The 14,639-nt window shown below is 36.5% G+C and overlaps 1 protein-coding gene across 1 annotated transcript; it reads left to right on the top strand.

Moving 5' to 3' along the window:
- Positions 1–1,425: 1,425 nt before the first annotated feature.
- On the top strand, positions 1,426–12,853 carry LOC110288873 (vomeronasal type-2 receptor 116-like). The gene is made up of 6 exons (XM_021155114.2): positions 1,426–1,733; positions 6,122–6,401; positions 6,948–7,754; positions 8,767–8,991; positions 10,269–10,392; positions 11,540–12,853. The coding sequence occupies exons 1-6, from the start codon at positions 1,531–1,533 to the stop codon at positions 12,442–12,444; spliced, it is 2,544 nt and encodes an 847-aa protein (XP_021010773.1). The 5' UTR covers positions 1,426–1,530; the 3' UTR covers positions 12,445–12,853.
- Positions 12,854–14,639: the final 1,786 nt, after the last annotated feature.

Raw genomic sequence — 14,639 nt, 5'->3', positions numbered from 1 at the left:
TACTCTTTCCACCAAGGTCAAGAGAATCTTCACCCCCCCTAGCCTTACTCCCAGGTGTACATCCTCTTATTGTTCCATGACTCAGAAGTCCAGGAAATCTAATGTGTATCCTTAGGATGTCTGTTTCCAGACCTCCAGTTCTGTATATTTCAGGAGCCTTAAATCAGATGGAGGTGCATATTACCACCAAGTATACAAAAAGTAGAGCCTATCTCAAGAAGACACTCAACTTACCCAATCCATAGGTCTGCAAAACTACTGAAAATTACTTAAACTGACAACGTCATAATTCAACCAAAGTATGAAACAAATTCTTATTCATAGTAACTAAGAGAGTACAATAAACTCCATACCAAGATTTTATTATAAGCTAGTGACATAACAACCATTCAAACAATGGAGTTAAAGACTCCAGTTAATTCAGTGTGGATAGTATGGGCAAAAATATAAGGTAGTTCAAAAAATACAAATCAAATCCAATACTCCATCTGTGTCACTCACTGTAATCTAACAAAGTTACAAAAATTAGCAAAACAGACATACATCTGTGTTCTTACAATGTAATCCAAGACAGAACTATTTCAAAACAAATACCAACTAGACATGAATGAAAAATCATAAGGTATATACTAACATTAGCAATAAAATGCTCTCTCCTAAATGACACCTAAATTCTTTCATTTCTTTGAGTAAGATGTATGAAATTGTTCTCAATTATATTAGTGAAGTGTAAACAAACATCAACTAAAGAAATGTTTCATCAAATGGCACTGAGTGCAAGGGAGTGAATATCAGACAAGAGATCAACATAGGAACTCATTGAATGTTGGCTCAGGTACTAATATTGGAAAGGATGGGTGTTGAATCTCTATAATTCCAGGAATTTTTTGATTTAGACTAATGACATGATGACAGATGACAAGAATCAGAGGAAGGTTAACAAGATATTGTAAACATGACAAGCATAAAATAGTATATGAACAACAGATAGAATGATCAACTCCTGGGACAATCCTGCATGTCAAACTTCCCTTCCTTACACTAGACAATGGAAGGCATGATGTCCCATGATTCAACTCAAAGTCTGAATAATATGGAACATTTATGACCTTCTCAACTCTTGTCTTACTATGGAAGTTCTGATGAAATCCATTGTGGTTATACATATGGCTGTTGACACATGGTCTGGTCCAAGCTCTCCAGGGTATTGCCCCTGGGAAGAATTATGTCATGGATATGAATGAAATCATGGCACCTGAGGATGGGAAAAATGATCTTCAAGACATGTTTTCAGAAAAGTTTTGATCAAAAGTTTTCAGATCTCAGATGTAGAGCCTGAGGCCAAAATTTTACCGATATATCCAGGGAGCATGACATAAAATGAATAGAAAGGAACTGTTGAATATAACTAAGTGCATTTCCAGAGAGAAGTAGCCTTAAAAGAGACATACAGGTGTATGTGTGTGAATGTGATGTTTGTCTGCAGAAGAAACGGATTTCTCAATTGCTCCATCTTAGATCCTAACAGACATGAAGAAGCTGCGTACTTTCACTATTTCCTTTTGTCTCCTGAAGTTTTCTCTCATCTTGTGCCATTTAACTGAGCCTATTTGTTTTTGGAGGATAAAGAATAATGAAGAAAATGATGGAGCTTTGAGAAGTGACTGTAATTTTTTCCTTTGGACTTTAGAGGAAATTACAGAAACCGTTTTTTATAATATTGTTGATTTTAGGTAAGTCATTAACTTTAGTTCCTATTTCAATGTTATATATTAGAAATATTTAGCTGTGTACAGCAACTGTGAGGGTCTGTCCTATTGTTATTCATGTAACTTTATGAACCACTGAAAATTAATTATAACATCAATCACTATTTCAATACTTTCAAATGTGTCACAGTTAGTTTAGCTTTACTACATTGGATTCCAATTCACAATGCCCTACAATGAGAGAGACTGGATTCTATCTGTTCAGTCTTTGTGGATATCCTATGTTGAAAGATGTTTCTTCATCTGCCTTGAATTCACAATTCACACCTTTGTCAAAAGCTATACATAAAGAACTGCATCACTTCCTGTATTCTATTGCCTGCCAACGATTCCAGTATGAACATGCATCTAAATGCTGTCATGAAAAGGGTATCTAATTTTGGCCTCCAAACCAGTTGGGAATAAATTCATTCACTACAATATTTGTGTATGTGTGGGTCTACTATACCTGATTATATGTGTACTATTATATATATATATATATATATATATATATATATATATACACACACACATATGTGTATACTAGGGATATACATATACTTTGCTGTTTTAAATAGTTTTTAAATGAGCCCCGCCCATCCTGCCATTTTGGAGTTGACACTGAATGTAGAAAAAGACTGCCAGGCTTCATATTCTCTTACCAGAATAACCTTTTTGTCCAATCGTACAAATGACCAGTCACATGTTAGGCTTATTATGGTCAATATTTCTATTATTATTTCTATTATATTATTTATTATTATTTCTATTATTTCTATTTCTATTATTAGGCTTAGGTGGTCATATTTCTATTAATTATTGAATAAGTATTGAAATAACATGGGAGAAAATCTAGGAGAACAAATGGACTTCCTGTGGATGAGAAGCTGTTCTCAAGGTGGCTACTTAGTTCTGAGATCCCAAGTGAGAGATGTTTTCATTGGTGGCGGCAGATCATGAGGGAAGGAGTGTTGAAACCACTCACCTTTGAATTAATCAATGTGCCTGTGACCTCCTTTTTTCATGAACCAAAGTTTCCTGTGCTTTTCTGTCTCTCACTCTCATCCCATCTCTTATTCAGTTTTCATGCCTTTGGGATTTAAAGAATATATTTTCCAATTGTTAGGCACAGTAAACTGTGTATACTTGGATAGTGATGGTGGCTTCACATTATTATACTTCTGTGTCAGATCAGTAGGAATTTCATTTCTGATGTATTCTGTATTATCCCACACCTCTTTGAAAAATAGTGAAAATTCTAATTGGTGACCTTTTTATAAGCCATTATAAAGTTTAAAATTACAAATATGTGAACTGTTTTAATACATGTTTCAGATTTAGAAAGAAAAACTTAGCTCCAAACTGTCAATTGAAAATGCAAATGAGCATGTTTAGTGGTGTTTTTTGTTTTGTTTTGTTTTGTTTTTGGGGGGTTTTTTTGTTTGTTTGGTTGGTTGTTTGTTTTTGTTTGTTTGTTTGTTTTTGTTTTTTGTTTTGGTTTTTTGAGACAGGGTTTCTCTGTATAGCCCTGGCTGTCCTGGAGCTCACTTTGTAGACCAGGCTTGCCTCGAAATCAGAAATCTGCCTACCTCTATCTCCCGAGTACTGGGATTAAAGGTGTGCACCACCACACCTGGCCTATGTTTAGAGTTTTTACTCCTAATGAGAGGTAGCTGCTAATAGTAACAGATAAAGTGCCAACTGTGGTGGGGCAGATGAGCACATTTCATATGGAGGGAAGATCTTGTACTCAGACATCACTTAAAGGATCTCAAAGAATTAAGAAGACTGAAATGTTAAGAGAAATTTGATACCTTTTTTATGAAATTTACATAGTAACAACACACTAAAAGGTAAATATTAAATTGATGTGTAAAAAGCCCAAAGGATAATATTCTGGTTATATGGTATATTGTATCATTTTGTATATTTTGAAATGGATAAATAAATTTAAACAAAATACATCTTATGTATGAATATATAATGGTGCAGCTTTTAATACTTCATTAAAGAGACCTTGTTTTAAATCCTATCTTTTATAGTCTAGTTTCTAGGATAAGAATTACATAAACTATTGTACCAACTTAGCAGTACCTTCAGAGACCTGTCTCCATGGGTTGGCTCATGCCACATGTTGTTGTTTAGAATGACTCAAACCCTGAGTTACCAATTTTAAACTATCTATTACCAATGTTAAAACTTTTAATCATACCCATAACTTATAAGACAATACTCTATAACCAAGACATGCAGAACATATTTATATTTTTAGACCACTCAGAAAAAAAGTACATCTTATATGTTTAGACCAGAAAAAAAATCTTAACTTTTTTAGCTATAATTTCAAGAAAGGATCACCTTGTCACCTGCTGAAACTAATGAACACAATCACAATGATTTTTCTAGGAAAAACAGCCAACAGCTCCCTTACCATAGAAGCTGAAGAGCTTCTACCCCTTTCAGAGCAGCCAGCGCAGGCAATCAGCCCATAGCAGGGCTTCTTTAGCTGTGCCTGACTCCCAACTACAGGTGCGGGGTAACTTATCAGTTTTTGTTGTGCAAATTGAGACTGCTTTTTTAAACAATTCAAAACTAAATCAAGGGGTAGACAGCCAGCAGATAAACCATTTTTTCCTTTCAACATGAAACACAGAGAAACAAGCAAGCAAAAAAAAAATGCAAACACAGACATAAACTGACAGACATGGACATATTGGCATATCAAGGACAAAATAGAGAGGGAAGACAACTAAATGTGCCACCAAAGGGATATCCTACCTAAGAGAACCAGAACCAGAACTCAGGATTTCTCCAGTAAGACCCAGAGAGGAAGCAGGATGTCTCCTGACTTCCTCCTGGCCCCAGGAGAGCTATGAAATAGCTTATATTCATTTTCCTTCTCTTTTGCTAAAGTGTCAAGGACAGGAGGGACAACTGCTTTTCTGAAACCCATTCTCTCTCTCCTGTTTAAGGTCTAAATCTTCCTCTCCTTCTAGCAATTCTGCTAGAAAAGGGAGAGGAGGTACAGTGGCAGCTACCTATGGTTGCTCCCCAGTGCCCTGCTTTTTTAACCTCGCCAATTGCTCTCAGTTTGTCAAATTAACTCTTTCATTAAGTTCCACCAGCTGTTCTTGATTAAAGGCCAATGCTTGTGAATTTCCCTGTCCGTATTGTTATCAATGGCATCTTTTATAAGCATACAGAGGCAAAAGGTAATGGGATTTGCCTGGGTGGTCCTTAGGACTTCTCCAATTTCTTCCCAGGTATCCTTATCTAAATTCTCTTCTTCTGGGAACTATGGACAGCATGAGACCACCTGTACTAAAATTTTTTCCAATATCTATTTTTTAAACCTCGCCCCTCTTGCTTGAAGCAGCTTTTTCAGGCTGCAAATAAACCCTTTCTTTGTACTGCCCTGTCCCATTTCATGGCTACTATCCTAGGTGAGTCACCTTTGGATAAGTACCATCCCAGCCCAATTGTTCCCTGAAGTATAGTTCTTAATAGCCCATCGATCAGCGCATATAATTACTTACCTGTATTTGACATTGTCTTTTACTTTCAATTTATTCCGTGGATGCTCCAAACAGAAGCAGCTTTTCTCAGCAAGTCCTCCATTTTCAGGAGGAGTGCCAGTTTGGGTGCCACCTGTACCCAGCGGCTTAAAGTCGAACAGGGCTCACCAGAAAAGGAGGGCTGGAAATGAAAAGAGTTGGCAGGGAGAGAAGCAAAGAGAAAAGACAGTGTTCTGATCAAGGCTCAAAGTTTATTTCTGCAGCTTCAACTTATAAGCACTTCAACAAACAAACCTCTTCTTGAGAAAGTTCCTCTACAGACGAAACATAGATAAGAGTTCCTCTTGGCTGAACACACTGCCTGCCCTCAAGGCCTTGCCTACACACACTGCTCTCATGGTTTTGGCTATACACACTAATCTCTGACCTTGGCAATACACACTTCTCACACGGTAGCACTCTGGCTCTCCACAGCATAAAATGCATTTACATAATAAAAAATTTAAGGAGAATGTATTATGTGCATCATATGTGGTTTAAGTAATGCTTTTTTATGTACCTGTGGAATTACAACTCCAAGATTACTTTAGAGTAGTCCCATCAATAGGACTGAAATCTAGTTCAAGGTTAGCATTCAGAGATAATATAATGTTTATCAATTTTCACAAACATCATATCATAGAGCCTATGTATATTAATTCTTAAATTTTATTAAGCTCTAAAGATCTCTCAATCATGAGGCTTATTTCAATACATTTAGACAGAAATGTAACATCTCTTATATTACAAACTTCACTGCAATTGAAATTTTATATTTCAAACATCTCCCTTAATCATCATTATGCCTTGTTTTAGAATACCTGCAAGAAGATATGAGTTTTTTCTGGTATTGTTTTTTGCTACTGATGAAATCAACAAGAATCCTGATCTTTTACCCAACATGTCTTTGATAGTCTCGCTTTTTGTTGGTCAGTGTGAAGATGAATGGGGAGTTCTGGATAAAAATTATTCACAAAAATATATTGAAGTGAAATTTATTAATTATGACTGTACATCACCAGCCTGTTACATAGACCTTATAGGACCATCATGGAAAACATCATTAAAACTGTCAGTTCAGTCTAGGTCACCAAAGGTAAGAATTTGTGACAATGGATGAGTTAAAAAAAAAACAAAAACTTTTTAAAAAAGATTTATGTATTTAACTTAATGTGTGTGAGTACATTGTCCCTTCAGAAAGTCTAGAAGAGTGCATCAGATCCCATTACAGACGGTTGTGAGCCACAGTGTAGTTCCTGGGAATTGAACTCAGGACCTCTGGAAAAGCAATCAGTGCTCTGAAACCCTGAGCCATCTCTCCATCCAAAGTGAACAACGTTTAAAAACATTTACAAGTGCCGCATTTATGAGTGCACTGTTACACACACACACACACACACACACACACACATGAATACACACACATATTACATAACTGTTCAATATATATATTCTTGGACATTCAGACTTGTCAGGAATACTCCAGACTCTAATAGGAATGATACATGATATTTATGGTATAAGCTTAATATCTTTAATAGGAGTTCTGAAAGGTGAATAACATTACCTGTGTATAAGTCCAAATATCCCAACAATCATATTCCTCATGTGGATGACTCATCCTCTCTTCTACATCCTTTAGGTTTTCTTTGGACCATTTAATCCTAACCTGAGTGACCATGACCAGTTTCCCTATGTCCATCAGGTAGCCACCAAGGACACACACTTGTCCCATGCCATGGTCGCCTTGATGCTTCATTTTAGATGGACTTGGATAGGACTAGTCATCTCAGATGATGACCAAGGTATTCAGTTTCTATCAGACTTGAGAGAAGAAATGCAAAGACATGGAATCTGTTTAGCTTTTGTTAATATGATCCCAGAAAACGTGCAGTTATACACGACAAGGGCTAAGATATATGACATACAAATTATGGAATCAACAGCAAAGGTTGTTATCATTTATGGTGAAATGAACTCTACCCTAGAAGTCAGCTTTAGAAGGTGGGAAGATTTAGGCGCAAGGATAATCTGGATCACAACCTCACAATGGGATGTTATCACAAATACAAATGATTTTAGTCTTGATTTCTTTCACGGAACTGTTACTTTTGAACACCACCACAGTGAGATTGCTAAATTTAAGAATTTTATGCAAACAATAAATACTGACGAATACCCAGTAAACCTTTCTCAGTCTATACAGGAGTGGAATTACTTTAATTGTTCAACCTCAATGAACAGCTATAGCAAAATGGATCATCTTACATTCAACACCACATTGGAATGGACAGCACTGCACAATTTTGACATGGCCCTAAGTGAGGAAGGCTACAATTTGTATAATGCTGTGTATGCTGTAGCCCACACCTACCATGAACTCATTCTTCAACAAATGGAATCTCAGCAAATGGCAGTACCCAAAGGAATGTTCACTGACTGTCAGCAGGTAAAGTTTCTTACATATCATTATGCTTAGATATATCAATGGAATCTTTAAATGGACCCAAAGAAATAACTCCACATTTGTTAGAGATTATCTCTCAGTGGAAAGATTTCTACACTGCAAAACTCCCTAATGAATCTTTTACATGAATAAATATCATGCACAAGGATAACATTTGATAGGAGACAATACACTTTTTATGATATCAGTGAGTTTTGTGAAACGTGTCTCAACATTTCATCAAATTTTAAAATGGGTTCAAAGAGTTTTATCATAAAATCTTAAAGTGATAACTAGACTAGAACATTTTTCTAAGAATAATTTCTCAAGAATTGGTACATGGACTGGGCAGTGGTGGCACATGCCTTTAATCCTAGCACTTGGGAAGCAGAAGAAGGCAAATTTCTGAGTTCAAGGCCAGTATGGTTTACATAGAGAGTTACAGGGCTATACGTCAAAACCGTGTCTCAGAAAAAAAAAAAAAAAAAAAAAAAAAGAGAGAGAGAGAGAGAGAGAGAATTCGTACATTGGCTGTGATTAATAGTTATTCATTTAAATTAACAATGATTAAGATTGTTGCACATTTCATTAAATTTATGTTCATCATATATATATATATATATATATATATATATATATATATATATATGCAGTATGTACATGAAAGACCCACAACCACTCTTTATTTTCACAACTTACAGACATTCAGACTTCCCTTCCTTTGCACATACATGGCCTCATTTTTTAAAACTAATTTTAACAAACATGCACACGCACACACAATATGTTTCTTGTTATCTGGTAATCACTTTTCTAGCACATTTCACCATGGAACATTGATATGTTTATTTATTTTTAATTATCCATGAGGCATATTGTGTTTTACTACACAGGATTACTTTAATACATCTGGGTTTTTTTTCTGAAATTCATTTAAAAATTACGGAAAATACTCAATTTGTCATTCCCTTTACTGATGTGCATGTGTAAACATCTAATGATGCATCTTAATTAGGTGTCTTCCATGCTGAAATCCAGGATATTTACTAACCCTGTTGGAGAACTGGTGAACATGAAGCATAGGGAAAATCAGTGTGCAGATTATGACATTTTCATCATTTGGAATTTTCCACAAGGCCTTGGATTAAAAGTGAAAATAGGAAGCTATTTACATTGTTATCCACAGAGCCAGCAACTTCATATATTTGAAGATTTGGAGTGGGCCACAGGAGGAACATCAGTGGGTATACCACAATTTTCATTTTTTTTCAGAATATCTAAATTTTAAATTATGAGGCACTGAAGTAATAGCTCTATGGTTAAGAACAATTTCTACTCTTGCAAAAGACCATTCTCAGTTATAAGCACCAAAATTTGATAACTCTCAACTTCATGTAAATCTGGTTATAGGGATCAAAGACCTCTGGAATCCAAGTTGAATAGCACCCACATGCCTATTCACCAACAGTACAGATATATACTGTTTTTATCTATGTTTTTATCATATATATCTATGAGGCATATATATGTAACTATATATAAAAGATGGAATTTTCTGATTTGTTGTGAACCTATTTACAGCCTAATTAAGTATAGCATGTATTTATTAACAGAAATCTTTCTCCAGATTCAAGGTTATCTTTTTTGTTCTTTTTTTTTTTCTGATTATTTTCAAGACAGGGTTTCTCTGTATATCCCTGGCTGTCCTGGAACTCACTCTGTAGACCAGGCTGAACTTGAACTCAGATATCTGCCTGCCTCTACCTCCCAAGTGCTGGGATTAAAGGCATGTGCCACCACCGCCTGGTTTAATCTTATCTTTTTTTTTAATTTTTATATTTTTATTGCCTATTTTACTTACTTACATTTCAAATGTTACCCTTCTCCCCAGTTTAAACTCTTCTGTAGAGGGTTGCCTTATCTGGCATCAATGGGAGGGAAGTCCCTTGGACCTGTGGAGACTTGATGCCCCGGCATAGAGGAATGCTAGGGTACTGAAATGGGAGTGGACATGTGATTGGGGTAGCTCCCTCATAGAAGCAGGGGAATATGGGGATGGAATAGGGGGTTCCAGGATTTCTTTTAAACTTAGGAAAACTTCATTAATTTTATAAGAGCCTTATATAACATATTTTGTGCATATTCATTAAACTCTTTCTTGATTTATCCCATGTTTTCTCTCCATACAACTCAGTGTTCTTTTATTTTAACTTACAAATCATGAGAGAAACTGGTGCCACATAAATATTCTTTTTGGATTAATTGGTTTAGAAAGAAAAACTTTTAAAGTGCTACAACTTCAATGTTACATATAAAATATTACATAAAACAGTAAATATTGTATAACATTCAGTACATTGCAGGGTAATACAAAAATTAATGTGCAAGAAATTGTTAAGTAATCCTAGTTATCATATCTGTTAAGGTCCCATATATCAATCTATGGGTCATTATCCATATGATGTATACATGAACTACACACACAAACAATTATATAATATTTATGTATTGCCTCAGGTTCCCTCCTCCATGTGTAGTGTGACATGTACTTCTGGATTCAGGAAAATTCATCAGAATGAAACAGCAGACTGCTGCTTTGATTGTGATCAGTGCCCAGAAAATGAGGTTTCCAATGAAACAGGTACATGCTTGCATGGAGAAGAAAAATTGCCATTCTACTGCCTTCTCTTACCATACTAGATATAAGATATGATATGGCCTAGATGGAAACTAGACACCTAAAATTTTGGTGTTTCAGAACTTAATCAGTTAAATACTTCTTTTGTACACAGCAAATAACTTGCAATATTTTCTACAAACCACATTTCTTTCATATTAAGGTAGTTACTGATTTTATATTATACAGAAAAAGTTTAGGGGAAGATACATGTGTAACTATTTTTAAACAAAATTTTATGCAAAATCTATGCATATATTTATTCTTCTTTGTTTCTTTGTACAAAGAAACTGGACTACATGATCAGTCCACAATCTTTCCCTCCATAACCCAGATTAGTCCCTGACAAAGAACCGATGCTCAACATAACAGTTGTTTAGTGAAATATATTATAAGAGCTTAGATGGCTTAAAAGATGAAGCACTTCCTGTCAAAGAATTAGAACAAGAGTGAAGATTTCAAGACTGCAACAAGATATGGGAGAGTGTTTATCATCTATCACAGCCTAGCTAAGGAAAGGGGGATAAATGTGAATATCCATAAACTTCATACCATACAGTTTGGAATGTGCAGTTGGGAAGAAAGAGATCTTCCCACAATGAGAAGGACATGCATATGTCTATGAGGCATATAGCATCAAGAATAAAAATATTCCTTTATGCAAATATTTGCATGATAAATTGTATGTTTTGATGTGCATGTATGCATACAGACAAAGGACACAACTCTCAAAGAAAACAAAGTACATAATGTTTCTCATCAACTGGCATCAAAATTATGTCTCCACACTACACTTGTCAATGAGTAGTGAACTTATGGTTTGAGGAATTAAATAATCTGAGATTATATATATTTATATTCACCATTTTTTCATTATTTTGTTTAATAAATAACTTTTACTGTTCCATTCCCTATGATGGTGTTTTGTTCCATCACAAAGCATAGGTTAATAGAGAAAAATCTGAAGTTACTTGTCCCTACAGCAAAAAGTAATCCAATAGATGTTCAACACCAACATATTTGTGGATATATCCGCTTAAAAACACAAATACACAATAACTAACTACATAATGAGGATATCTTATAAGGGTTTATTGTTCTTTGTCAGCAGATATGGAAAAGTGTGTGAGGTGTTCAGATGACAAGTATGCCAACTTACAGAAAACTCACTGCCTCCAAAGAACTGTGTCATTCCTGGCGTATGAAGATCCATTGGGGATGGCTCTAGGATGTATGGCCCTGTTATTCTCTGCCCTCACAGTTCTAGTACTAATCACTTTTGTGAAGTACAAGGATACTCCCATTGTGAAGGCCAATAACTGCATTCTCAGCTACATCCTGCTCATCTCTCTAGTCTTCTGTTTTCTCTGCTCATTGCTCTTCATTGGACATCCCAACCAGGCCACCTGCATCCTTCAGCAGACGACATTTGGAGTATTTTTCACAGTGGCTATTTCTACAGTGTTGGCTAAAACAATAACTGTGCTCATGGCTTTCAAGCTCACTACTCCAGGGAGAAGAATGAGAGGGATGCTGGCATCAGGGGCACCTAACTTGGTCATTCCCATTTGTACCCTAATCCAACTTGTTCTCTGTGGAATCTGGTTGGTAACATCTCCTCCTTTTATTGACAGAGATACACAATCTGAATATGGAAAGACCATCATTATTTGCAACAAAGGCTCAGTCATTGCCTTCCACTTTGTTCTGGGATACTTGGGTGCCTTGGCTTTGGTCAGCTTCACTGTGGCTTTCTTAGCTAGGAACCTTCCTGACAGATTCAATGAAGCCAAATTCCTAACCTTCAGCATGCTTGTGTTCTGCAGTGTCTGGATCACCTACCTCCCTGTCTATCACAGCACCAGGAGAACAGTCATGGTGGTTGTGGAGGTTTTCTCCATCTTGGCTTCTAGTGCAGGCTTGCTAGGGTGCATCTTTCTCCCAAAATGTTGTGTTATCTTAGTTAGACTAGATTCAAATTTTCTGCAGAAGTACAAACATAAATTGCCTTCTTGAGTTACAGAGACAACGTGTGAAGCAAAGACTGAAGGCATGACCACCCAGAGACTACCCTACCTGGGAATCCATCCCATAAACAACCACCAAACACAGACAAGATTTTGGATGCCAACAAGAGCTTTCTGACAGCCTGATATAGCTGTCTCCAGAGAGGTTCTTCCAGTGTCTGACAAATACAGAAGTGGATTCTCACAGCCATCCATTTGACAGAGCATAGGGTCCCCAATGAAGGAGCTGGAGAAGTACCCAAGGAGCTGAAGGGGGTTGCGACCCCATAGTAGGAACAACAATATGAACCCCAGAGCTCCCTGGGACTAAACCACCAACCAACGAAAGCACATGGTGGGACTCATAACTCTAGCTGCATATGTAGCAGAGGATGGCCTAGTTGGTCATCAATAGGAGGAGAGGCCCTTGGTCCTGTGAAGGCTCTATGCCCCAATGTGGGGGAATGGGAGGAACAGGAAGTAGGATTGGGAGGGTTGGTAAGCCGGTGTGGGGGAGAGGATAGGGGGGTTTCAGAAGGAAAACTAGGAAAGGGGATAACATTTGAATGTAAATAAAGAAAATATCAAATTTAAAAAAGTAGCCTTCTGGTCCTTCCCAGCACTGGGGCAACTTGGGCGCAGAGTCTGTGGACACCCCCAAGGTCCCCACAGGACTCTGCCCAGGATCTTAGGACCTCTGGTGAGTGGAAGAAAACTTCTGCCAGAAGAAGTTCTTCTGCCACAAGAAGCCTATAGAACTCAAAATAGACTGGACCAGAAAAGAAATTCCTCCCGACACATAATAATCAGAACAACAAATGCACTAAATAAAGATAGAATATTAAAAGCAATAAGGGAAAAAGTTCAAATAACATATAAAGTCAGGCCTATTAGAATTACACCAGATTTTTCACCAGAGACTATGAAATCCAGAAGTTCCTGGACAGATGTTATACAGGCACTAAGAGAACACAAATGTCAGCCCAGGGTACTATACCCAGCCAAACTTTCAATTAACATAGATGGAGAAACCAAAGTATTCCACTACAAAACCAAATTCACACAATATCTTTCCATGATTCCAGCACTTCAAAGGATAATAACAGAAAAAAAAAAAAAAAAAAAACAATACAAGGACGGAAATCTCGCCCTAGAAAAAGCAAGAAAGTAATCCTTCAACAAACCTAAAAGAAGACAGCCACAAGAACAGAATGCCAACTCTAACAACAAAAATAATAGGAAGCAACAATTACTTTTCCTTAATATCTCTTAATATCAATGGACTCAATTCCCCAATAAAAACACATAGACTAATAGACTGGCTACACAATCAGGACCCAACATTTTGCTGCATACAGGAAACCCAACTCAGGGAAAAAGACACACACTACCTCAGAGTGAAAGGCTGGAAAAGAGTTTCGAAGCAAATGGTCCTAAGAAACAAGCTGGAGTAGCCATTCTAATGTCAGATAAAATCGACATCCAACCCAAAGTTATCAAAAAAGACAAGGAGGCAAACTTCATACTCATCAAAGGTAAAATCCTCCAAGAGGAACTCTCAATTCTGAATATCTATGCTCCAAATGCAAGGTCAGCCACATTCATTAAAGACACTTTAGTAAAGCTCAAAGCACACATTGCACCTCACACAATAATAGTGGGAGACTTCAACACACCACTTTCATCAATGGACAGATCCTGGAAACAGAAAATAAACAGGGACACAGTGAAACTAACAGAAGTTATGAAACAAATGGACTTAACAGATATCTACAGAACATTTTATCCTAAAACAAAAGGATATGCCTTCTTAGCACCTCATGGTACCTTCTCCAAAACAGAAATATAATTTGTCACAAAACAGGCCTCAACAGATACAAAAATATTGAAATTGCCCCATGCATCCTATCAGACCGCCATGGACAAAGGCTGATCTTCAATAACAACATAAATAATGGAAATCCAACATTCATGTGGAAACTGAACAACACTCTTCTCAATGATACCTTGGTCAAGGAAAGAATAAAGAAAGAAATTAAAGACTTTTTAGAGTTTAATGAAAATGAAGTCACAACATACCCAAAGTTATGGGACACAATGAAAGCATTTCTAAGAGGGAAACTCATAACTCTGAGTTCCTCAATAAAGAAAATAGAGAGAACACACACTAGCAGCTTGACAACATACCCAAAAGCTCAAAAAAAA

The sequence above is a fragment of the Mus caroli genome, unplaced genomic scaffold (genome assembly GCF_978045245.1).
Source record: "Mus caroli unplaced genomic scaffold, Mus_caroli_1 scaffold_4, whole genome shotgun sequence".
Taxonomy (NCBI): Eukaryota; Metazoa; Chordata; class Mammalia; order Rodentia; family Muridae; genus Mus; species Mus caroli.
This window is presented reverse-complemented; position numbering and strand designations above follow the sequence as displayed.